Source organism: Melitaea cinxia, chromosome 12, assembly GCF_905220565.1.
Source record: "Melitaea cinxia chromosome 12, ilMelCinx1.1, whole genome shotgun sequence".
Taxonomy (NCBI): domain Eukaryota; kingdom Metazoa; phylum Arthropoda; class Insecta; order Lepidoptera; family Nymphalidae; genus Melitaea; species Melitaea cinxia.
The window spans coordinates 11,005,161-11,030,061 of NC_059405.1; the positions used below are offsets into that span (position 1 = coordinate 11,005,161).

Genomic DNA, 24,901 nt, shown 5'->3' on the forward strand with positions numbered 1-24,901 from the left:
ATTTTAAAAAGGAAATGTTTTGATGTTTATTACTATGAACATACTCTTAACATATATGCAATATAATATATACGGTTTTTATTAAGTTTTGTAAATTTCGGATACGGATAAACCCTAGGCTTTGCTGGCAAATCCGAAAAGTTGCAAAAAAACCATCCGTTTACGGATTTCCGTACGGATCCGTATCGGACCGTGCCTCGGAGAGTACGTTAAGCCGTCGGTCCCAGTTGTTATCATATACACCTGATAACGATCGTTACTCATAGTAGGGAATATATCCGCCAAAATATTAGGAGATTATTGTATAGGCTAGAGGTCATCTGAAAGGGACATCTTCGTTCTACATGCCAAAGAAAATAAACACGACACTTTTTTTAATATTCAGGACCTTGTAATAAAATATCTGTTGATCTGTGATGAGCTGATAAAAAACAATATTTTCATTTGTCTTTATTAATTTTATTATAATTATTTAAGCTTTCAAAAAAATATGATTTGCGCCTTTCGTAAATATGCCGTATTGAAAGAAAAATATGCATAAATTTTTAAGGACATCATGAATCACACAAGATTACATTTTATAAACGAAATTACATCTTAATATTTAGTGAATAATTAGTATATCAGTAAGTTTATGTTTTAATTATCACATGTGAAAGGGACTTCAGGTAGTTATTTTAACTGTTGCTGTTGTTTTATCATTTTTATGCCTTCTTATTTTTGTGTTCATCGATAGGAATTTTCAAATATATTTTTTAGTATAATTATATAAGATACATAGATGTATTAAAAGCTTAAAATCAGTTTCTAAAATAAGTTTTTAAAGTGTCAAATATTTAGTATGTCCCATACATAATCATTCCTCACGTCCCTTTCATAAATATTGTACCTAAATTCAAAACTCGGTTCTCAAATGTTCCAGTATGTGTATGAATATAGTCGATTACAATAAATGCTAATCAAAAAGATAACAACTTATAACATTGGAAAGAAAACTTTACAGTGGTTACTGAGTTAGGGCACAGTAGGAAATTTCCTGCTCAAAATCTAGAGCAGCCCAACTGGGGAAGTACCTCGACCTTACAGAAGATCACAGCCAAGTTATACTGTTTTCAAACTGTGTTATGTTCCTGTTGGTGAGTAAGGTGAGCTCCTGGGGGAAACTGGGGATGGGTTCGGCAACACGCTCGCGGTACTTCTGGTATTGCAGATGTCTATAAGCTACGGTATGCTTATCATCAGATGAGCCGTATTCTTGTTTGCCTATCTAGTTACAGAAAAAAAAAAACAAAAACTTACTTTTAAGTACAAAAACAGTTGCGTCCTCAGCACAGCTATCTTTGAATTTATAAAAGCATGAAGTTGGGAGTGAAAGGATATGCATCGGTGCAGCTATACAACAAATATGGCGTTGATTCGAAATTGTTTTTATTTTGTGGGTAATTCGAACTGTCCCTTTCAATACGTGTCTCTTTAATGTCATCTTCCCTACTTCGCTGTGAGATGGTTAAAAATGTAACCTCTGCAATCCGGCGCAACAAAAGGCTTAAAATCTGGTGCAGCTTCGATTTATAGATCTCTTTCAGTGACTTATCCGTTACATATAGATGCCTTGTTTTTTTACAAAACAAATTATATCAATTACAAAATCAATAATATATATAGCTCAATGTTATACTTACTTTATAATCTAGAAATCTATATACTGATAAATAATAAAATAGAAATTTTTAAATTTAATTAAAGTACTAATTATTCTGATTTTATTGCTATAGAACAAACACATTACCTGCATTTTCTTCTGAATTAATTACACCTATACAGTTACGATGCTTTTTATTACATTAAGTTGAGATAGCGTTTATCATAGAGCACTATAGATATTGGTTATCATAGACTAAGAATGTATAGGCGTTGTATAGTAGTTGTATTGTATGAACTGACAATAGGAGTACTTAGGTTAGCGATAATTATCTGAGTATCGGATAGTTTTATTGATTATCCAAGCTTGTAACATCATCAAAATTTAATATAATCCTATTTTTGAACGTAAAATATAATTAATAATAAGTGACATAAAACTTGATAAAGGCTTTTTACCTAAAAATACTAGCGCATAAAATAATACTTTGCTTTTTAAGTTATAAATTATTTATATTTAATAATTTAGAGAATGTGAAAAAAACGAGCCGGCTTACACAGTGTTTCAATTAGATACATTGTTTGATGTGAATAAGGAGACGTCGTACTTCGAATGGGATGAGCTACAAGATGATTTGAAGAGATTATCAACGACTATCGATGTTGGCTTTCTCAAGACAATTTCGGACAATTTCAATAAATTGCTGAATCGAATTCTCCTTATCTCTGATGTCAACTTGACAAAATATAGGTAAAAGTCACTTTTATTAATAAATTGAAATAAATTTTACAACAAAATATGATTATGTTATTATTTTTATATTGTTGTGTATGTTGATTTGTTAATATGTTCTTACCGGCCCTTGTAATTTTACCTTGTCTTTATGAATATCGTTCCTAAGACTCGTAGCATAACGTAAAATGAATTTTATATCAGTCTTATCAGTCCTAATATTAGCACATCCAAAAAATTGTAATTAATTATACTCGTATGTACGTGAACAAATGAAATTTTCCAATATAATTACGACATTATATTATTAACTTTTAAAATATAATTAGATTTTCAATTTTATAGATTGGAATTTAATGGACCAATAGTGGGTAAGGATTTGCCATCCTTCGTAGATCAACTAGAAAATGTTGCTGCGCAAGTAGCAGATTTAAATACAGCAGGACGGTTAGAAACGTTAGGTAAGTTTTAGAATTTTGATTTCAAGAAAATAAACTATTTAGCATCGCCTTACTCCTATAAAGACAAATAGTTCTTGTAACATTGAAGCGATATCAACTATTCTATTACAGTTTGGCGGTTTTGAATTTTAATTTTTTTTCTCACTATGCTTTTCTTGAAATCCGAAAACGAAATAAATTTAATATTCTTTAAACATTTACAAATACATACAATATATACAAAAGTAATGTATATTACACAGAGGAAAGATTTGTTTGTATTTTTGCATTGAATAGGCTCGGAAACTACTGAATCGATTAGAAAAAATTTCTTCACTGCTGGTATGCTACATTATCCGCGTGTGACATAGGCTATATTATATTTATGAAATAATTAGGGGAAAAATTATTTTAAAAGTTTTGTTAAATACCCGCGCGAAGCCGGGCGGGATGCTAGTAATAATTATAATATAAAAATCAAGTATACTATAACTGTAAGAGTCGCCTTCTAAAATTGTACATAAAAATTAGGTTAGGTTAAAATTTCCTTACAGTATAGCCGGTTCCTTCAATAAAGAGGCTCTTAGTTTTAAGGACTGACTTGAAATTACGCCTCCGTCTTTATAAGAACTTCCCGTTTTCACTCCAATCTAAATCGAGCTTTCTAAAGGTCGACTTGTATATTCTTCTCTTGACTTTTAAATTACTTATACGTAAAAAAAAACTAGATATTTTTAATTAAGTAAATATATTTTTTGTCAACAAGTAAAAATAAAGTTGTTGTTTTAAAAGAGCAGGTCATGAATACTGATAATCTATATAAAATGGCTATTCGAAACTAATTTGACAAAAAGCTCAAAATACTAATTACTATGTGCCTAAATATTTGTAGCAACAAGGATACAAAGATTTCATCTATCAAGCATAAAGCCGTTAGAGCAGATGAGAACCGAATTGGTCTTCAAACTGACGGAACTCGAGCTGCAGATGATGCCGTTCAGACGGAAATTGAATATTTCTCTCAGTCATATCCATACAGCTCAATTTTACATAGATAACCAAGGAGACGTCATCGCTCAGAAGGTCAGATAACATTTAGTATCTAAATAAAAATTTATAATTCTACACACAGGTAATGATTGCCCCTAATATATTGTTAGTTTCAAACACGAGTTTTTTTTTTACATAAGTTTATGTAACTAAAAATATCTTTAAAAGCGTTACTCCGTTATCTATACATTATGATTTATGAACGACGATGACAGATGTATGTATGTACGACGCAGCAACCATGACCGTCCATATCGAAGACCAGCGAACAAACAGCCTTTTCAAAATAGCGACTATATCACTCGAATCATAATAATAACGTTGTAATTCTGTATTGCATTAGGGATGTTTTAATTAAACGTTTTGGTACTGTATTCAGTCACGTCCAAGGCACAAATATACAGAGAACATACAAAGCAATTAGGGTACTACGTGAAGCTCGTTAATAATCACTGCTATGACTTTTAATTTCAGTTTTCCTAGTACGTAATATAGCCCATAAATCTAAATTATAATTAATATTGCTTGCTTTTACACTTCTCGCTTATTGTGCTTATGTAATGGCTATTTTACATATTTAAAGTAAAGGTAGATTTACTTTTAAGGTAGAGTTACTTTTTGGTCACCAACACGCCTGCCCAGCGTGGTGACTATGGACAAAACACATGAGTACACTCCATTTTTGGCGCGATCTTGTGGATGCCTATGTCCAGCAGTGGACTATATTAGGCTGAAGTGATGAGATTTACTTTTAGGAGAAGTAAATTATAAAAAAAGAATTGTTTTTATTTATTTATATCTTTCTTGTTTTAAATCATACATTTCAATGTTTGAATAAAAATCAAACCTAATAAAGTATTCTATCTACATATTGATACGTAAAGCAAAAACTTTCTACCCCATTTTACGAAATTTAGCACCTTTATAGTTTATATACATACATATAAAGAAGGAGTGCTAGAATGCTATTTTATTTTTATGCATATAAAATTACCATGTATTTGGCATATATACTTTTTGCTTTTGTTGAAGTCTGTGGTCAAATAGATAATAGATTTAGATTTAAAAAGGTATTCTTTATTTTAATCATTTTTTGGTTCTTTTATTTTAATTTCTTATATTTTGTTTGAAAAAAAATAGTAAAATTAAAAGCGTAGCCTTGACAAAATCTGTGATTATAGAAGTACTAACTGACTCAGCAAACGTTGTCTTGCCGCTAAACGCTATTTAAAAATAGGGGTTGTTGATAGAAGGGTGAAAATTTAGGGCTGTATGTATTTTTCAACGCCAAATCATAAAATAAAAAAAAAATAAATTATCTAAAAATTAAAAAAAAAGTTTAGGGGTGGACTGGACTACTCTTAACATTTAGGGGGATGAAAAATAAATGTTGTTCGATTCTCAGACCTACCCGATATGCACACAAAATTTCATGAGAATTGGTCAAGCCATTTCGGAGGAGTTTAACTACAAACACCGCGACACGAGAAGACTAATAATGTTCAAACTTATAATTTAAATTAATTACAAACGAATTTTGAACACTAGGCGACCACTAGTATAAATAAAATTTCAAATATTTATTAAATCTTAATCTATTTACTTTTTAAATAATTTAATGTTACTATGGTTACAGAAATTATCAATATTCATATCGCGGTTAATAGCACATACATCTGGCTGGCGTACGCACGCTTTGACCGCAGTGAACGAAGAAGCGGCCCGCTGCGGACCTCTTTTTGCTGTGTTTGCGGCACTTCGGACATTATTATGCACGAAATACGTTTCAGCTTTGGTAAGATTTTATTTTTACTAAAAACCCTAGATAAAAATTTTACTATATAGCCGTGTACAGTTACCAATCCCTAAAATATCCAAGAGAAATCATGACCCGACACAAGCATGATTTTTTCATACACATTCTTTAAAAGCTTAATTATATTAACAATTGTTACATTCTTATAACAAACCCGTCTCAAATATGACATAACCTTGAATGTGTGTATGAATATTCTTCTAATGTAAGTAGGTAACAAGTTTCTAATATAGATAGGTAGTTATAAAAATTCTGTTTATTATATAATATTGTACACGACAACGCTATTAAGAATCGCAATGCAATATCTTGTTTATTCCGGTCGGGATCCACTCGGATTTTTATTCTAATATAGACCTTTAATGATGTGTAAAAAAACAGTTGCGAATGATTTATATGATTAATATGAAAAGAAAGTACAATGAATATCTTAATTTTGAAACAAATTATTTACCAAGTTAAAAGTTCCGACGAAGAAAAAAAACCGGCATCTATTAGAGCTACCCCATAGATACTCAAAAAACTACAAAAGTAAATTAAAGGTTCGTCATGATTTGACTTTTATCATTGAATACTACGATGAGTAGTTTTAATAATTTTATTAGTTACTGTTACATAATCTGAGTACTCTATCTGAAATTGCGATGAATCCCACATTTATTTCGTTGCTAAACTGACTGACGTTATGACAATAAAGGATGCGGGTGTCTTACATTGCTTTACCGAAAATATATAAAGACATATCACTACATGTATTATTTGAATTCCTCCTCTATCAGAAACTTTTTGAATGGGGTTTTATTTCATATATCCAATTATTTTCGTGACGGTAACGGATATATTTTTATTTATGTAACTACATGACGTCTCTAGTTTGAATATTTCTGTTACTATGGAGTTATTTAATCTTCACACGTAGTTTTTCCGATAAAATAATGTTTAAGATCACAAAATAAGTAACATTAATGTTGTTTCAAGTATTTACAGCTCCTTTAAATCCTAAAACTGTCGATCAAGTATTTTATATCAGTATCAATGACTCATATACACAAGAACCACGTTCTCGATTCAAAGCGGTTATTTTCTCAAAATATGAATTCACCGGATCCGGTAAATGTATTTTGGTACCAGATCTGCCGTATCACCGGATCCGTTTTACCGGATTGCAATCCCTAAACAAAATATTATAGACATTAACTTTTCACAGCAACACATTTCGAGGCATTATGCGTTGATTTTCTTTTTTCATTTCATTCGTTTTTATTTAGTTAAGTTTATTTATAAATCAAATAAAGCTAATGGCCTTTTTGTTTCTAGTTGCAATGTGGTGGCTCCCATTTGAGTTTTTCAGTGATATGCACACCCAAATCGACTTGTTCGCTAACTTTTCTTAAAGTACACTAGTGCATTTGTCTATAGTAAGTTTAATGAGACATTTCTTTGACTACTTCTGTAACGACATTCAAAACACATATGTATCATGCGAGTTGTTGCAAATAATTCTACTTTTGCTGTAAACTTTTTAGGCTTACGTGGTATAAATATATTATTGAATTTCCTATACTAAAGAGAAACGATATAAACCAGTTAAACTATGAATTTTCGAACATAAATATTTTAATGTACATAATATAATTACTTCATATAAACTTTAACACAAATGCAATTTAGTACATTCATATTGGATTTTTATAATGGCACATTGTTATGACATAATTACCTATTAGTCTAAGATACGAACCTTGACCCATCTGCTTGAAATGAATGAAAATGACGTGAATGAAAATTATTTATCTATATATGTTAAAGACAAATCGCGAAAGAGTTGGCTGAAAAATTCCTGGCCAGGCTATATTATATTCGGCAGCTGCCATTCAAACCTGACTTTTAGCAAGCACCTTATGTCATCGTATTTCTAATTATTTTAGATCTGTGCGTGAAGTAACTAGAACAATATATATCAAATATACCAGTATATACTTACCACCAAGTAACTATGCCAGGAAAATAATAGAAAACCCAACGTTAGCATTTTCTATAGGTTTCATATTGTCAGTAGGTATTAACTTTATTGTTTAATTATGTAGGTACATTTTTAAAAATAGTAAATTTTTCAATTTCGAATTAATTATAGCCGGGCTGGATTTTTAGTCAACTTTTTCGCGATTATTTTTCTAATACTCGTATACTAAAATAAATATAAAATAATTTTCATCCATTAAGCAAATGGGTGAAGATCGTCACTAGTTCGGATCTCCTATTATATTTATTCATTGAATTATTGCAAAATTTGGCTGTATTATTTAAAAACCGGTACAATTTTATTTTATACACGCAATAACAGCGTTTATATTAATAATAATAATAATAACACATTGATAATCCAATTGTAGAATACACTATGAAACATACACAATACACAAGCACAAACACCCAGACCACGACAAATATCTATATGACCAATACAAATGTCTGTCGTAAGCTGGGATCGAACCCATGATCGCCAGCACAATAGCCAGTATTGTGACCGCTGCACTCTTTTTTATTTTTTTTACGTGGGGAAAATCCTTCATGGATACTCTCTAGCGCGGGGGTGCCAGAGGGTTATGTCAGACTCCTACCACCGCTGCACTGCCCCTAAGCGTCGTCAATATTTAAATTTATAATTTAATTTATATATATACAAATTGTTATATATTATATGCAGTGTAAATGTATATATTTTGTTTAGAATACTTGGCTCATTTCGTTAATTTTAAAAGAAAACAAATTAATAAATAAATATAACGTCTTTTATTAAATCAATTAGTGGAATTAGTTTCTATCAAGGCAAGAAATACTTATTAGAATTAGAACTATCTAAAAATGTTCAATAGATCTTAATATCTTATTTTAAATTAATATAATTAAAAAATGACGAGAACCTGTGTCCTACCGATTTAAAACACAATTCCTTACCATTGTGAACCGATGTTAATGGACCTTTTTATTGGAAAACGGATGGATTTCAGATATACTAAAAAGGATCGCATATCCATTGAAAAAAAATCCACCCCTAATTGAAATGAGGCGTGATTAATCTTCTTTGTTCAGTTTAGTTTATGTAATTTGTATTTTGGATACAGTGTCATGGTGCATTTATCGAGCGAAAAGGTCCTTCCAACTTTTGACAAGCGTCAATTCAAAGCGCAATGCCTACTTATATATTTATAATACCTAGTTATTTCATAATCATTAATTTGTTCATATCAGTGTGATCCTATTTTGGCCATATTCATACTTTATATCTTCTTATATATAAAAATGAATCGCAAAATGTGTTGCTAAGCGCAAAACTCGAGAACGGTTGGACCGATTTCGCTAATTCTTTTTTTAAAATGTTCCTTGAAGTACGAGGATGGTTCTTACGGAGAGAAAAATTCTAAAAAAAAAAAAAAATTAAATTTCCTGAAAAAGTCTAAAAACAACACTTTTCTATACTCCCATACAAAAGATTTGTGATAATACTTAAAAGTCAATTTGAACTTTAATACCATACGATAAAGTTTGTGTTAGGCGATACGAAGTTCGCCGGGTCAGCTAGTTGTAACATAATATTGTATCATAACGCTGTTAGATTGCCTAGTAAAATAAATAAATGAATGAATTCTCATTGTGAAACCTGGTCTATTTTTTCTTGGCAAGCTTAAATAATAGTAATCACATAGTGGAGATACATAATTTTCATGTATCAAGATCAAATAAGTAGTTTAACATTAAAATTTATTTTATTAACTCAAAAATCACAATCTAAGTATGCTCCAGAACTAATTTTTTTAATATAATTTTAACAGCATACTGATATTTTTAAAGCATAGATCCCCTGATAGCAGATACTACGAGTATATGTATAGATCGATTCAGGGCGCGTCTGTTGATAAACCAGTAAAAAATCAGAGTGTCCTTCGCCTGGAGTTAGTGAAACTGTAGTTTCCTTAATAAGTTTCTTGTTGCCAATCTTAGACAATGAAGTATAACATAACTTTATTTTAATAAAGTCACTTTTAAACTCAGATATGTAAATAACAAAATTAGCCTCAAAAGTTTCAAAATATAAAAATATAGGTAATATTTTAATACTTTATAGAAATAGCGTAGGTTGGTTTTATTATTATTTAAAAAAAATAACCAACAGTTTTATTTGTTTCAGCACGGCTGGTGGGTCTGCGGATTCTTCCTAGGGTTCATCTGGTTTACAATTTTCACTCCGCTGTGTGTCAAATTGTGGAGAACTTACAGTAAAAAGTTGAAGACGCTGGAAACGTTAGCGCTGGAAAACTTGGTGTTAGTGATTATAACTAGTTTTTACTTTTCTTTATACAATAGATATTATATTAAAAGTATCGATTAAAATTTATTACAAATAAACTAAATTAGTATATCTTATAACATACTTACACGGTCGCCTGTTTTTACGGTAAGCAACTTAATGCTTGTCTTATAGGTAACAGCCGACTGTTATAGTTATATTTTTTTGATAGAGATATATCGAAATAAAACTTATATAAGTAAATAAATACAAATATTACACCCAGATTCAGGCGGGAATCGAACCCACAACTGGAACCATCCCTCAGAACAGACTGTGCCAACGGGCTAATCAAATTTATTAAAAATTAAAGTTCCGTAGCAAGCTGTATGAAATATATTAAGCCAACAAAAAACGTATTAAAATTTAATAGTTAGACTACTCGCTGACCTGATCTTTCAAAGACAATTAAAGACACAAGCTTTAATGAAATACAATGCTCAGGCCACATTTTTATTGTTTAAAATGCGACTAATCTCTTTAAAATAGGCAGGAACCGGGAACGCCTGCAACAGCGCCTTGTGACGACACCAACTGGAACACCCCGGGGTTAGCACAAAAAATATAAGTATACCGCTTAAAATTATTAAAATAAATAAATTTATTTGCTTTAAATAAATATTAGAAATTGTGATTAATATAATTATGTAAAATGGTATATCTAAGAAATTCCTTGTCGGCTAATTTAACTAATAATAATTTAAGTGTAAGGTTAATATTTCAGCACTATCGCAGTCACAGATTCACTTAAGTTTTTGTAGGTAACCTTTAATTAAAAAAAGCAAATATTGGTAACCTTATCGGTCTGTCCTTAACTGTACTTAACTGTTCCGTTTTACAAATAAATCATAGCGTTAGTGATCGAGAATTTATAAACTATAACGTTAAAAATGCTGTAAAATATTAATTATCCTAATAAATAAAGAAGATTTTTTATAAATAGAGGATAGATGATAGGATAGGATAGTGATTAGTTGCTATAGTTTATTCCACTTCTTATAATTGTAGATTTCCGCTATGTATCATTTATAAAGAAAAAACACTTTAAGGCTAATATAGAACTTAAAATCTTATGAAAGAATGTCAGTTTTCGTCTAAAATTACGAGTGCACATGAGCCAGGAAATATGTGCTTTCATGCGGTAAACCTCTGTAAACTAATCCGATTATGCTGTGGTCAATATCAAAAACTTTATATACACTTTCATAATATAAATTGTAGTAAGACATCATAATATATATTAATTATTATATATATTAAAATATTTCAGAAATGTGTATCATACATATATAATAGATATTTGTCTGTAATATTAATACAGATGACAGTTTTTTTTTTTTTTTGTATGCAAATGTTACTATTATAAAATTAATTACTAATACAGTAGCTTAAAAATAAAGATGTGATTTAGCTTGTATTTGTAATATGTAATACGAGGTCTATGAAATATTATGTTTTTATCAATATACCTTTCCTGATTGTTTTATTGTTCAAAATTTAAAATATTATTTTTTGGCATTTTTTACTATTACTTTAAGTTCAACAGATCACATATATTAGTTAAAACTATTATAATTACTATCTATAAAATTATACAGTATATTATATATTCACATAAGTATTTTTTTTTACACACAGTAACACTAAATTTTGTTTAGTATAAGTTTCCGAAATTTGTATATTGTTGCATGACGTCTCTACCGTTTTCTTAATTTTTTATGGATATTATCTTATATTTTCTTTACATTATCTATTTATTTAATATTTTATGTATCTATTTATTATTGAAACATAAATACTTCACTTAGTATGTCTGTCATTTGTTTAATTAATTTAGGCAATTATTTTTCAAATTAATAAATAAAAAACTTATATCTGCATGACAAAATAAATAGAATATTTATATTATGTTTTACATAATAGTCTATCAAAATTTCAATTACTGGAGATGAATTTCAAAACGTTTTACTAAAACCCATTGCACCACCTTAAGTGCAAGGTGCACCTCAAATGCATATAATATTGTATGTACACAACACCTATCATCAATCTTCATCAAACGCACTTACTTATTAAGGATAGAATGTAGAGCTAACGTTAAGCAATTCATTTTCCAGGCCTCCACCGCCACCTAGAAACGACAGCTGGTGATCATACATTTACTTATATGGAAAGTGGATCAGATTTGAATTTTAATAAATTCGTTACGATGAATCGAGTGTTGCCTTCCAGCACAAAAGTGTACCCTATAGATTGTTACTATTAGCATAACGTATTTATGCTGATGTAACTTGTTTTTAGAAATACCGTCATATTACTGTTTTTACCGTTTTATTCATGATTCAAAAAAAACATTGGTAAATAGACACGTATCTTTTTTGTGCGAATAAAATGACTTGTAATTATAAACGCCAAAAACTCTAGGTATCTTGAGATGTATATCAAAGTAAACAAAATTCTTTTTTTTTTAATATAATATTAAAAATCGACCGTTCTAGCAGGGATCGAACCTGCATTTCCGACTGACCGTGTTAAATTTTTGATATGATGATTTTATATTCGGTCTAAGCGACCGTGGCGCCGTCTATAGTGAGTTCTTTACTTAATGAGTGTTTCAAAAATTTCGATCTAGCGAGTACAACGTTCTATAGCTTAATTGGCTAGAGCACCGACACGGTCAGTCGAAAATTCAGGTTCGATCGCCGCTGGAACGGTCGATTTTTGATACTATATTAAAAAAATGTTTAGAATTTTCTAATGTGTGGGTAACACAAAAATAAAATCATACAAATTAAAATTCTTATTTCTAATAACTTTTTGAATTAACGTATTAAAGCTTTTGGTCATATTGCTAAGACACTATACAGTGCCATGAAGCGACACGACCCTGTAAAGCACATTTATGGTACGGTGACGCAATGATCACCTAAAATCACGATGATAATTGAAAATCAAACCAAAAAACTCATTTCAGGTGTCCTAAAAACTTAATGGTCTTTAACAATATATATAATTCATTCAATAAAAAAAATATTATTAAATTTTAAAAAATTCAGGCTGTAATTTAATTTCAAATAATTACAAAGTCGATCTCATGATTAATAATTCTATTTTTAAATATCCGAGATTGTAAAAAAATAATTTATAATATTTTAAGGCAGAAAAGTTCCAAAGTTATTTTATTAGGTAGTGCTCTTTTTAAAATTAATTAAAATTTATAAAATGAATAATAAATTGCTATTATCCTAAATGTAGAACCGTTATATATCTGCTGATTGAATTAAAACATGGCTTTATGTTTGTTTTATAATTAAATTATATTTATAATTTATTTGTATGCTACTAATTTTACTGTTATTTAAATTTAAAGGCAATTAAATGTTAAGTTTTATATTGTTTTACTTGTTTACGTATAAATATATGTAGAGCATTATAAGGTACTTACATAAATAAGTAAATGTTTTTACTTACAGAGACTCATATTAATCTTGATATGTAGTTATAAAACGGTGTTTAGTTTTAGATATATATTTTAAACTAGTGTAAGCTATACGTAAAAACGACCGTTCGCTGCCGTGGTTAAAAAAGGATGTGTACTTGATACAATCCTGTAAATTAAAACTTTGTTAAATAACCTTCGTTTAGTTTTGTTTTGTTCTTGTTTATAATATAAAGTCAACAAAATAAATATTTTTAGCTTATTTATTGTTTCAGATCCAATACAAAAACAAATGTGTGTATTATTAAAATTTTACAAACCAAAACTAATTAAATAAATAAAATTGTAATAAAATATATATATTTTTTAAAGATTTCCTTCAAGAAGCATCTAGCATTAAATTCTCAGTCATGTCGTTATCAACAAAAAAAATATTTCTGTTAATCACTTAAAAAGTTAGGCATATAAATAAAAAAAATATATATATATATAATATCCATGCAAAATATTGCTTAAAGAGAGTGGGCGTCTATATGTCCTGCAACAGCATAATTGCATATTAACAACACGTGTGACCTACAATACTTGAGACCTTATGGTCAAAATATCATAACTCGCTTATAAATATTAATAAATGTGCAGAAATATAAATCATGCAGCGTGTAATGTACGTTTAGACGATCGTTGGGTGCTGTAACACCAATTGGACTCTGGAATATAGTAGCGGTTTCAAATTACCCTTGTGACAAATATTTGCACTGACCATATAATTGTTGTGGTCTACTAATATGTGCTTCCGTAGCTTTGACCTTACAGATATATGGAATTTACTTTACTATATTGACATAAGTTTGGACTGGTATTTACTTACCTCCTGTGTGGTTACGGCATTAAAGAATATATTCTTCCTCTCTTCCGTGGGTGTCGTAAGAGGCGACTAAGGGATAACACAGTTCCACTACTACCTTGGAACTTAAAAAGCCGACCGATGGTGGGATAACCATCCAACTGCTGGCTTTGAAGTACACAGGCCGAAGACGGGCAGCAGCGTCTTCGGTGCGACAAAGCCAGCCCTGCGGTAACCAACCCGCCTGCCCAGCGTGGTGACTATGGGCAAAACACTTGTGGAGGCCTATGTAGTGGAGTGTAGTGGACTGCGAAAGGCTGCTGTGACGATGATGATGAAGATTTACTTACCGTCTATCTGACTTTTTTCGTTCACTTTTCTTTTACGTTTGAGAGTCACAGAAATTGATTTTAGGATTAATTAGGAATCGATAAGAAGATATATGAATCAAAAATAGATGAATAAAAACTTTTCACGACGCTAATTTATGAAAACGTTTACATAAACAGAATTATTTAATAAATTTAACAAGTATTCTTTACTTACATTCAAACATTCTCTTTAGAAACACTAGTGGAAATAAAATTGCTTTAACGTCACTTATAGGAAATTATTAATAATCATGTCATCCTTTTATAACCCTTAAGTTTAATATTTCCGAAAGAAATATTTTAATAATTACAAATAAGTGTACAACACAGCATTATTTTCATACATTTATAAGATGCATATAGTGTTTTTTTTTTTATTAATATTATTATCATCAATCCATATCAATATAGGTATATAATAAAAATGTCTAAAAATGTCTGTACATGGAAGATATACGAGAAAAAATATTGGGACCTTTATCAACGCAAATAGCATCCAAAACATTTATTGCTAGAATTTTTGTCAGTTTATCCGTACGTTTATGCACGCTAATCTCAGAAACGGCTTATCTGATTTGGATGTGGTTTTTACTAATATATTGTGGTAAGCTTTACTTAACATTTAGTGTTCATGTCAATTGGTTCAAAAATAAAAAAGTTATGTCTACTTAAAAAATCACGTTGAACATGTAAATACCTAAACGACGGTTTTTATAATCCAAAATAAAGCAAAATATATATCCAAAAAAATGCTGTTCAAAGTCACTATTACACGCAGACAAAGTCGTGGGTACAGCTAGTTGAAAAATAAGTTTCCTCTGAGAGTATTCTATACGTAGTACTTTTCGGTAAGCTACTAATATTTTTCCATTCCATTCCATTCCATATAAATGAAATTGGAGTACCTGTTTGTAATACTAAAATAACCGCTTTTTACAAAATGCGTATAGATGTAAACACAGTACATAAACCAAAATATTTTTTTTTAATTTTTGTCTGTCTATCTGTCTGTCTATCTGGCTGTTTGTTCCGGCTAATCTCTGAAACGGCTAGGCCAATTTTGACTGGACTTTCACTTACAGATAGCTGATGTAATAAGGAGTAACTTAGTCTACTTTTATTTTAGAAACTTATTTATTTTGTAACTCACCAAACTAAACAATATTTTTTTTAATTCCAAGCGGACGAAGCCCCGGGTAAAGCTAGTAATTTAAATAAAATCACTACAATTTACTTGCTTTATTTTAGTTTATTCAAATGTCACTATAAATTTTGATGCACATTTTCACATCCTGCAATATAAGTTCCACGGTAGCTTTTCTACTATAGAAAAACAACTTATTCAACATGTTTCGAATAGATTTCACATAACGATAAATAAAGGGCATAAGACTTATTGGATTCGGTGACCTATATAAAATGGGCAAATATAATATTTTATAGCGCCCTACCTGTTACCGTCAAAACAAGGATCCTGTAAACGGAAGCGGAAACTATAAAAACCTGCCTCGCAAACTTCTGACATTTACGAATTGGCATTGAGCCAGATCCGTTCATTTTACAAGATTTGAATATTGGCAATATTGACGGTTCGTACTAAAATCGATACTGGTAGTTGATAAAGTACTATATAACCTCGATAAGCCAAACTTTATATCCAAACTTTGTTTGTATATAATTAAAATTAGTTAGCAAAAAAAAAACAATAGAACAAATTAAATTATCAATAAACAGTTTTGTATAATCATCATCATCATCATCATTTCAGCCTATCACAGTCCACTGCTGGACATAGGCCTCCACAAGTTCAAGCCAAAAATGGCGTGAACTCAAGTGTATTGCCCATAATCACCACGCTGGGCAGGCGGGTTGGTGATCGCAGGGCTGGCTTTGTCGCACCGAAGATATTGCTGCCCGTCTTCGCCCTGTGTATTTCAAAACCAGCAGTTGGATGGTTATCCCGCCATCGGTCGGCTTTTTAAGTTCCAAGGTGGTTGTGGAACTATGTTATGCCTTAGTCGCCTCTTACGACACCCACGGGAAGAGATGGGGTGGCTATATTCTTTACTGCCGTAGCCACAAAACAGTTTTGTATACTTGTCTATAATAGGTATAATTATTTTATATCGAAACATAATCATTATTTAATTTTGTTTGTACCTCTACCTTGATCTAATGTGATACGAGATTAAAATAAATTTTAAAACTAAAGTTTTAATCTTACAATCTTCATACAATAAAATAAATGTGTAATGTCATTTTAAAATAATGAAATATATATTAATGTTTGTGTATTTGTAAAAAAAAAAAAAAAAATTGTCTGTTATTACCGACTACTCAACTAAAAAGCTGTTTTCTACTGCAAATATTAGTATCATGAGAAATATTCAGTTGAGAAAAATTAAGGAATGCAAATAATAAATGATTCTTAATTTATTATTCGCACCTGTTTCAATAAAGGGTTTTACAAAATGTTATGACAAGATTTTCTGGCAGCAATTTAAAGTTTTAAAAATTATTAACGACTTAATTATTACAGATAAATGTACAATTGAATTCAGGTATTTCACAACAGTGTAGCTTGGTTTGTGACATTTAGAAACTTGGTTCTTAAGTATCTGCTGTAACAAACTGTCTCTTGCTCCACCTTATTACCTCAATAACGGTTGATTTTGTTGACCTGCTCGGGATAAATGCGGTAATCAGAGTGAAAGGTGATTTTACAAAATTCTCAAGCTGTAAAACAAAAGAACTTACATGAACATCACAACAGCATTTAAGTATTAAATTTCATTTTGGTATAAATCCCAGCTGTAATAGCTACTTTGAAACTTGACTTTTTTGTCAAATTAGACACTTCATCCGGAAATAACCATGGAGAGACCAAAGTCTTTAACTGGGATAGGTAAGCGTTGTCACAGCTAGAGCATGTGAGGAGCAAGATTCACAAGAATAATAAAACAATTACGAATCAGTCTGTAACATCCCACTGCTGGGCATAGGCAGAGGCCTTCGAAAGAGTTTTTCACGTAGGAGAAGGATTGGAGCTTCATCCACAACGCTGTTCCCCTGCGGGCTGGCGTATATGTACTATGAGTAATAATCGCTGTCAGGTATTTATGATTTAACTCGGACCGACAGCTTAACATGCTCTCCAAAGAAAGAAATATTTGCACAAATACAAATATACATCCCGAGCGGGAATCGAACCCACGAACCGTCACTGTTTTGTGTAGGCGAATGCACACACCACTACACTAGAGTGAATATTACAAGAATGATATTTCAGCTTAAATCTAATTTTAAAACGTGAGTTTAAGACAAGTAGGCACGTCTGATCGATCTGAAACTATATCATTCTATCCCATAATAATTAATAGAATCGTATTTGTACAAAATAAAATAAAGTATGTTACAATAATGTTTAAACAGAAAATTTAATCCTATTGACTTATATAAAATTAAATTCAACTTATTGCTTTCAACATTTAATTTTAGAATATACTTGTAATAAAATCAAAAATATGTAAAAGATAAGATCAATACTAACGAATTTATTTTTTTATGAAACAATTTCGAAATAAATATCATAGTTGCTATCCGACTATCGAGCAATTTATTAAGAACAGGGTCAGCTCAACATTAACAAGAAAGAATGAAAATGTAATTGCAATTGGTAACAAAATCCATTCCCACCGCTCCAATTAAGAGGAAATCTAGGTGATTAGAATTGAGAACTATAATCTTTGTATTACGCAAGTGTGTTGGTAATGATCCATCGAGTAAAACTTGACCGGTTAACATTTTAGCGCGGCCTTAAGCAGGAATGAGTTGCGACACAGCGCCTGCAGATTAACACCGGCCATTGTCATTGAAGCTGTAATTTATTATGATCATGTCGATGTAACAAGATTACTATAGATAAAAATGCTACACCAAGTAGCGTGATGACAGATATTACAAAGTCGATTGTTAGTCATTTTTCCGATGGTTATCAAATTATTAAGAAAACACGTTAAACCTTGTTTGATTTACTTCCGAATAACAAAGGAGTTATGATTGAGATTCCTAGATAAGTTTAATAATAGTAATTAAGTAAATTAGTTTTACTGATAATAAATTCTTATTCCGTGACCATGGTTGCTGTAAAGTATTCGAAACGTCGGGCATCTAAAAAGCTTAATAAACCGCGATAAAATGCGAATAAGTTGTTTCATTATAATGAGTGAAATATAACGCGTAAGTATTAGAAAACAATAAATCTATATATATAAAACAAAGTCGTGTTAGTTACACCATTTATAACTAAAAAAAGCTGGACGAATTTTTTGAAAAGGAATAACTATTTTTAAATAGGAAAATTGACGAAAAAATAAAATAAGAGACAAACAATTTTCCGATTTAAAATGTACATGGATTTCGTAACTGTCAAACATTTAATATTTAGGAACTACTGGTTCGAATGGAAAACTCCTCTGAGTTGGATAGCCCACTTAGAGAGGAAGGTTAGGTATCCTTTAAGAAGAAGGAAGGCTATATATTTTTTCAAATTAACGCAGGTGAAACCGCGGGGCACAACTAGTAGTTGTATAAACACAAATATCCACTCCGAGCGAGAATCGAACTCGCGACCGTCGGTGTTTAGTCGCCGCCGACACGCACCATTACACCAGAACGGACGCCATACTTACATATACCTATTAATCTTAAAAGTACACTTACCGAAATATTAACGAATCATCATCATATAATTGTGTTTGTACGCAAACGAAAAAAACCGACTTCAATTACATCGACAAGTAAAACAACGTAAGTAGTTGAACAAAATTAACAGACGCACTCGTCGCCACTCCAATTTTTGAAGGTTAACCTTGATTTCTCTGAGATGCTATCATCAGATCCTGGTCTCCTTATCATGTTACCACGTATAGGATATCTCCTTTCCAACAAAAAAGAATCATCAAAATCGATTCACAAACAACGAAATTGTCCGCGAACATACATAAAAAAAATATATACGTTCGAATTGAGAAACCTCCTCCTTTTTTGAAAGCGGTTGAAAAAGATTGAGCATTGTCCTGCTAAATACCGATTTTTAATATGTAAGGAACCACGACGCATAGATAGGTATCTAGTAGGTCCATACAAAGATAACAAAACTTAATGTTGTTTACTAAATAGTAGATATAGCTAAACGCGAAAGTTGTCGAGCTAGTATTAAAACCATAACGATTTTTTTTTATAATTTCATATAATTTCCATCACATGGTACACTTGTCTTACCTTGACATACAATATATAAGTTATATTTTTTTTTGCATGTATTCTAAATGTAATTGTAATGTCTATAATTATTACATAATTTGAGATTATTTTACCTTGAAATAAACTAAATTTTTCAAGAACATAATATTTTTTACACTCATATTTGTATACTTTCCAAAATAAGCAAAATATATCTTGTAAATAGTGATCACTACTTTTGTAAGAAAAAACTTTTCAAAGTGTCTGACACATTACAAATGCAACACATAAAAGGAAATACAGTAAAAATATTAATATTTATAAAACAGTAAAAAGGATATTACATAACACAACTGTGTCACACAAACTGCCACTATATTAGTATTATTATTACTTCTTTAAAAGTCGTGTGTTGAAAGTTTTATGTTAGTATTTTAAACATGACTTTACACTAATAAACAGACAAAAAACTATTAGAGCATTTCTTTCAAGCTCTTTTGTACGATTAATTTACATACATATATAATATGTTCAATGATTATATGCGTGCGTGTGTGTTTATGATGAATAATTTAAGAAGCGAGAATTTAGAATCTAGTCTCTAATCAATGTTCTGACTGAGGGTAGGGCCCAGCAGGAAATTTCGTACTCAAAATATGGAGCAGCCCGACTGGGGTAGTACCTTGACCTTACAGAAGATAATACTATTTTCATAGCTAAGTAATATTGTTTTAAAGCAGTGTTGTACGAGTATTCCTTTTGGTGAGTAAGGTGACCAGAGCTCCTGGGAGGAATTAAGAATAGGGTAGGCAACGCGCTTGCGATGCTTCTGGTGTTGCAGACGTCTATAAGCTACTTTTTTTTTATGTCAAATAGGCAGGCATTTGACCACAATCTCACCTGATGTTAAGTGACGATGCGGTCGAAGGTGGAGCATGCCTGCCTAATAACAGCCTATTCACTCTGGCCTTGAAGGCACCCAGATTGTATCGTTCGGGAAACACAGTTCCATTCCTTGGCTGTGCGCATCAGGAAAGTAGTGCCAAAGCGTTTTGTGCGCGTAGATGGCATATCGATGACATAAGGATGGAACGATCGACCGCGCCTAGTGTCCCGATGGCGGAAGGTTGTTGGGGGAATTAGATCGTGCAATTCCTTCGCACACTCACCGAAATATATTCTGTAAAACACCGACAGACGAGCTACCCTACGCCGATGATCGAGACTCTGCAACTTGGTGTCTGTCAAAGTAGGGTCACCTATGAGTCTCTTAGCTCGTTTTTCCACCGAGTCCAAAGTTGCCTGTTGATATTTGGCGGATCCATCCCAAAGATGGCAGCAATACTCCATACAAGACCGAACTTGTGCTTGATATAGTTGAAGCAGCTATTCTGGAGTGAAGTAACGCCTGACCTTAGAGAGAATACCTAGTTTTTTTGCTACAGTTTTTGCTTTGGACTCGATGTGTTGCCCAAAGTTCAGATTGGACGATAGCTCTACACCGAGGAGCTATAGGGAGTCGGTAATTTCCACAGAAACATCCCGGAAAGTCTGAGTCAGGTGTAAAGGGCTCCGTTTAGAGGAGAACACACACGCCTGTGTTTTTGTAGCGTTGAACGTGACCAGATTGGCATCGCCCCATTCGGAGACTGCCTGGAGGGCGACGTTCAAGTGGCTGACCATATCCTCTCGACAAGACTGAATAACATCCTTACTAGCCCTTGCACTCGAAAAGTATCTGTCCGTCACTGTGCTGTCGTCAGCATATCCAATGGTACCGGGGACGAGCAGATCGTTAATATGCAGTAGGAAGAGGGTAGCGGACAAAACTGATCCCTGAGGAACACCGGCGTCGATAGCCTTTTGGTCTGACGAGTAACCATCAAGGACAACTTGTATTGAACGTTCGCTCAGGAAGTCAGAAATCCAAGTGCAAACGCCAGGTGGAATACCATATGAAGGAAGCTTGCTTATAAGGCTCGCGTGCCAAACCCTGTCAAAGGCCTTCGAGATATCGAAAGACACGGCAAGTGCTTCGCCGTGTTTTTCAATGGCCTCACTCCATATATGTGTGGCATACACTAGAAGGTCCCCAGTCGAACGGTGCTGGCGGAAACCGTACTGTCGGTCACAGAGGAGATCGTTACCTTCCAAGTGGGCCAAGAGTTTGTTGTTCAGTGCACGTTCCATAGTCTTACAGAGTATGGATGTGACCGAGATGGGACGGTAATTGACAGGGTCTGCACGACTACTTTTTTTGGGCACAGGCTGCACATTGGCAAGCTTCCAAGACTTCGGTACTTTGCCAGTCTTAAGTGACAGGCGGTACAGGCGTGTAAGAGGTGGAAACAACTCAGGGGCACATGTACGCAGGACTATCGCTGGTATACCGTCTGGTCCGCTGGCCTTGTTCACGTCTAGAGTTTGCAGGATTTTAAGGATCTCTTTTTGATGTATGCGTACTTCTGCCATAATGCAGTCAGCACGAGTTGAGATTGGTGGAGCTTTTCCTGCAAAATCCAGACGCAAGTTTTCAGCAAAAAGAGATGCAAACAAATCCGCTTTCTCTTTTGCAGAATGGGCCAGTGATTCATCAGTCCTCAGCAATGATGAAGTGTCCGACAAAAGTTAGATTCAACGGCTTTTGCCAGGGACCAAAACGCTTTGCTCCCAGAAGGGTAAGAAGCTAGTTCGGCCCCAATGCGGCTGATATGGTTGAATCTAGCCCTGCGTAACGTCCTTTTACATGACTTGGCGGCTTGGTTAAAAGCTTTTTTCAAATTCCGAGAATTCGGAGACTTACGCGCTCGAGCTTCAGCCCATGTAGTGTATGCCGACCGCTTTTTGGCTTCTGCACGATAGCACTCCACATCAAACCATGGGCGAGCTTTTCCATTCGTCGCTACGTCAGAGTATGGTATAAAATATTCCATACCCTGGCGTATAACCACGGTAATGGCTTCAGCGCAGCTCGACGGATCATCAGAAGAAAAGCATACCTCTCGCCAAGGATAGGACGAGAAAAAGTGACGCATCTCATCCCAATCTGCTGCCTTGTATCGCCACACCCGTCTTGGGCCACATGGGGCTTCTTCGGGTGGGGAACAGACGTATATAGATTTTACCAGACAGTGGTCAGAAGTATCCAGTGGTGCAGAAACTGTTATTGAGTAACTGTCTGGAACAGTTGTTAAAAATAGGTCTAAGCAGTTGGCGGTATGAGAGTCTACGTCTGGTACCCTGGTAGCACAATTTACAAGCTGGGTCTAAATAGCGTCAAGGCTAGTTTACGCACTTCTCTCCCAGCATGGTCGGTCACCTGGTATGGGTACAGCCACTCCTGGTGGTGGACGTTGAAGTCCCCCGGGATGACTAACTGTGCCGAAGGGTAACGCTCTCGAGCCTTATCCGCCGTTAGGGTAAGATGGTCACATAACTGAGTTGTTTCCACGTCTCCAGGTTTAATTTATGTTTTAGTTTTTCTTCAACGTTTGTACTGAAGGAAGCGCGGTTAAACATAATATAATTTTTCTAAATTTTGTTATATCTGTTTTTACCTCTTAGTATAAAGAATGAAAAACTGTTATTGTTATTCGTAATTCATCACTGATCATTGTTAAATAAAAAAATTTTCGTTACAAATTCATAATTCCGTTTGCTTTTAATCAACTATAGATAGTGATATACCTGAGAAACAAAATGTATTAGTAACGAGTGACAAAAAACATTTTAAACATTTAAAACCGTTTCACATCCGCTTGCAGGCATACAGGATTTTCTCCTGACCTGTGTCCACCAGAACCCATAGGATAGAGTAACTGGATGTCTCAAGGTGCTTAAGACGCTTGATGCAAATGTCATCACGGATGTACACACAGACTCCGGCACGAGGTATGAACCTGTACTCCAGAGAATACCCGGGGTAGCTGAGGTACGCCGTGTCAGTCGGACATCTGATCTGCGTCTCAGTGAGGAACAGCAGCTGCGGTTTTTCTAATTCTAGGTGGTGGTGGACAGATTCGAGATTGGAGTGCAGACCTCGGATGTTAGAGAGGTGCACTTTCAATGGGAGGACGTGCAGCCGCTGTGTATAACTTTTTTTACTATTGTTTGCTTTCATGGGGAGTGAATGGGTTCTGGGGAACGCGAACTGGACGAGGCGGCATTCTACCTACCAGGTGTCAGACTCAACACCGCCGCACGGAGGGAGCCTGACGCGGAGACCGCGGGGACGCCCGAGCCCCCCCAGAATGGCTACCTGGTCCTCCCTTCCGGTCGCCAACCGGCAAGGTAGAACATTCTGGGATTTTAAGTCAAGTGGCGGGGCAGCCTTTCACAGGTGGCTATCCTGCTACTTGGGCCCCTAACTTCCTACGGTCGGCCAGCGGCGGCACCGTGCCTCGGATCCCGCTACCCTCCGAAGCCAGGCACCCGATGCGGCAGTGATGAGCAGACGGAATCGGTCACATAGAGTGCCACAACTACCCAGACACATCCCCCAAGTGGCTGCTCTGGGACCCGCTCCGGAACACGGCGATTGCCGTTTGGAGGCGCGACTTTACCCAGAGGGTGGTAATCAAGCCACGGCCGAAGCCTACCACCGCAAGAATTTTGTCGGCTCTTACGACAGGCCTTCTTGCCGGACCGTAGGAAATCGTATTCTACTGCCCGTCCCTACACGGGGAAAGACGGCGGTAATCGCTTACCATCAGATAAACCGCACACTCGTTTGCCTACCTGGCTATATAAAAAAAAAATACAAGAAGTCGAAAAACTAAGAAACTTTCTCTAAATAAGAAAATGACTGTCGTCAATTAGCATATTTCTTTATCAAGCATCGCATCTAATGAGTAATCAACTTGATATCTCTACCTAGCAACATCGCCAGGGCATTATACAAGTGCCCGTCAAGAATCAATAACAAACCTTCACTCCGATCTTCAACTTTTGACTTTCTCAACATTCTTGAACG

General features: G+C 33.5%; 1 protein-coding gene across 1 annotated transcript in view; it reads left to right on the forward strand.

The window, feature by feature from the left end:
* LOC123658241 (prominin-2) overlaps window positions 1-12,242 on the forward strand; it is a 33,703-nt gene extending 21,461 nt beyond the window's left edge. The window contains exons 12-18 of the mRNA XM_045593682.1: window positions 2,171-2,392; window positions 2,720-2,835; window positions 3,707-3,897; window positions 5,501-5,659; window positions 9,870-10,003; window positions 10,518-10,577; window positions 12,146-12,242. Of these exons, the coding sequence (XP_045449638.1) occupies window positions 2,171-2,392; window positions 2,720-2,835; window positions 3,707-3,897; window positions 5,501-5,659; window positions 9,870-10,003; window positions 10,518-10,577; window positions 12,146-12,179 (916 nt within the window). The 3' untranslated portion in view covers window positions 12,180-12,242. The remainder of the gene's footprint in view (window positions 1-2,170; window positions 2,393-2,719; window positions 2,836-3,706; window positions 3,898-5,500; window positions 5,660-9,869; window positions 10,004-10,517; window positions 10,578-12,145) is intronic.
* Window positions 12,243-24,901: the final 12,659 nt, after the last annotated feature.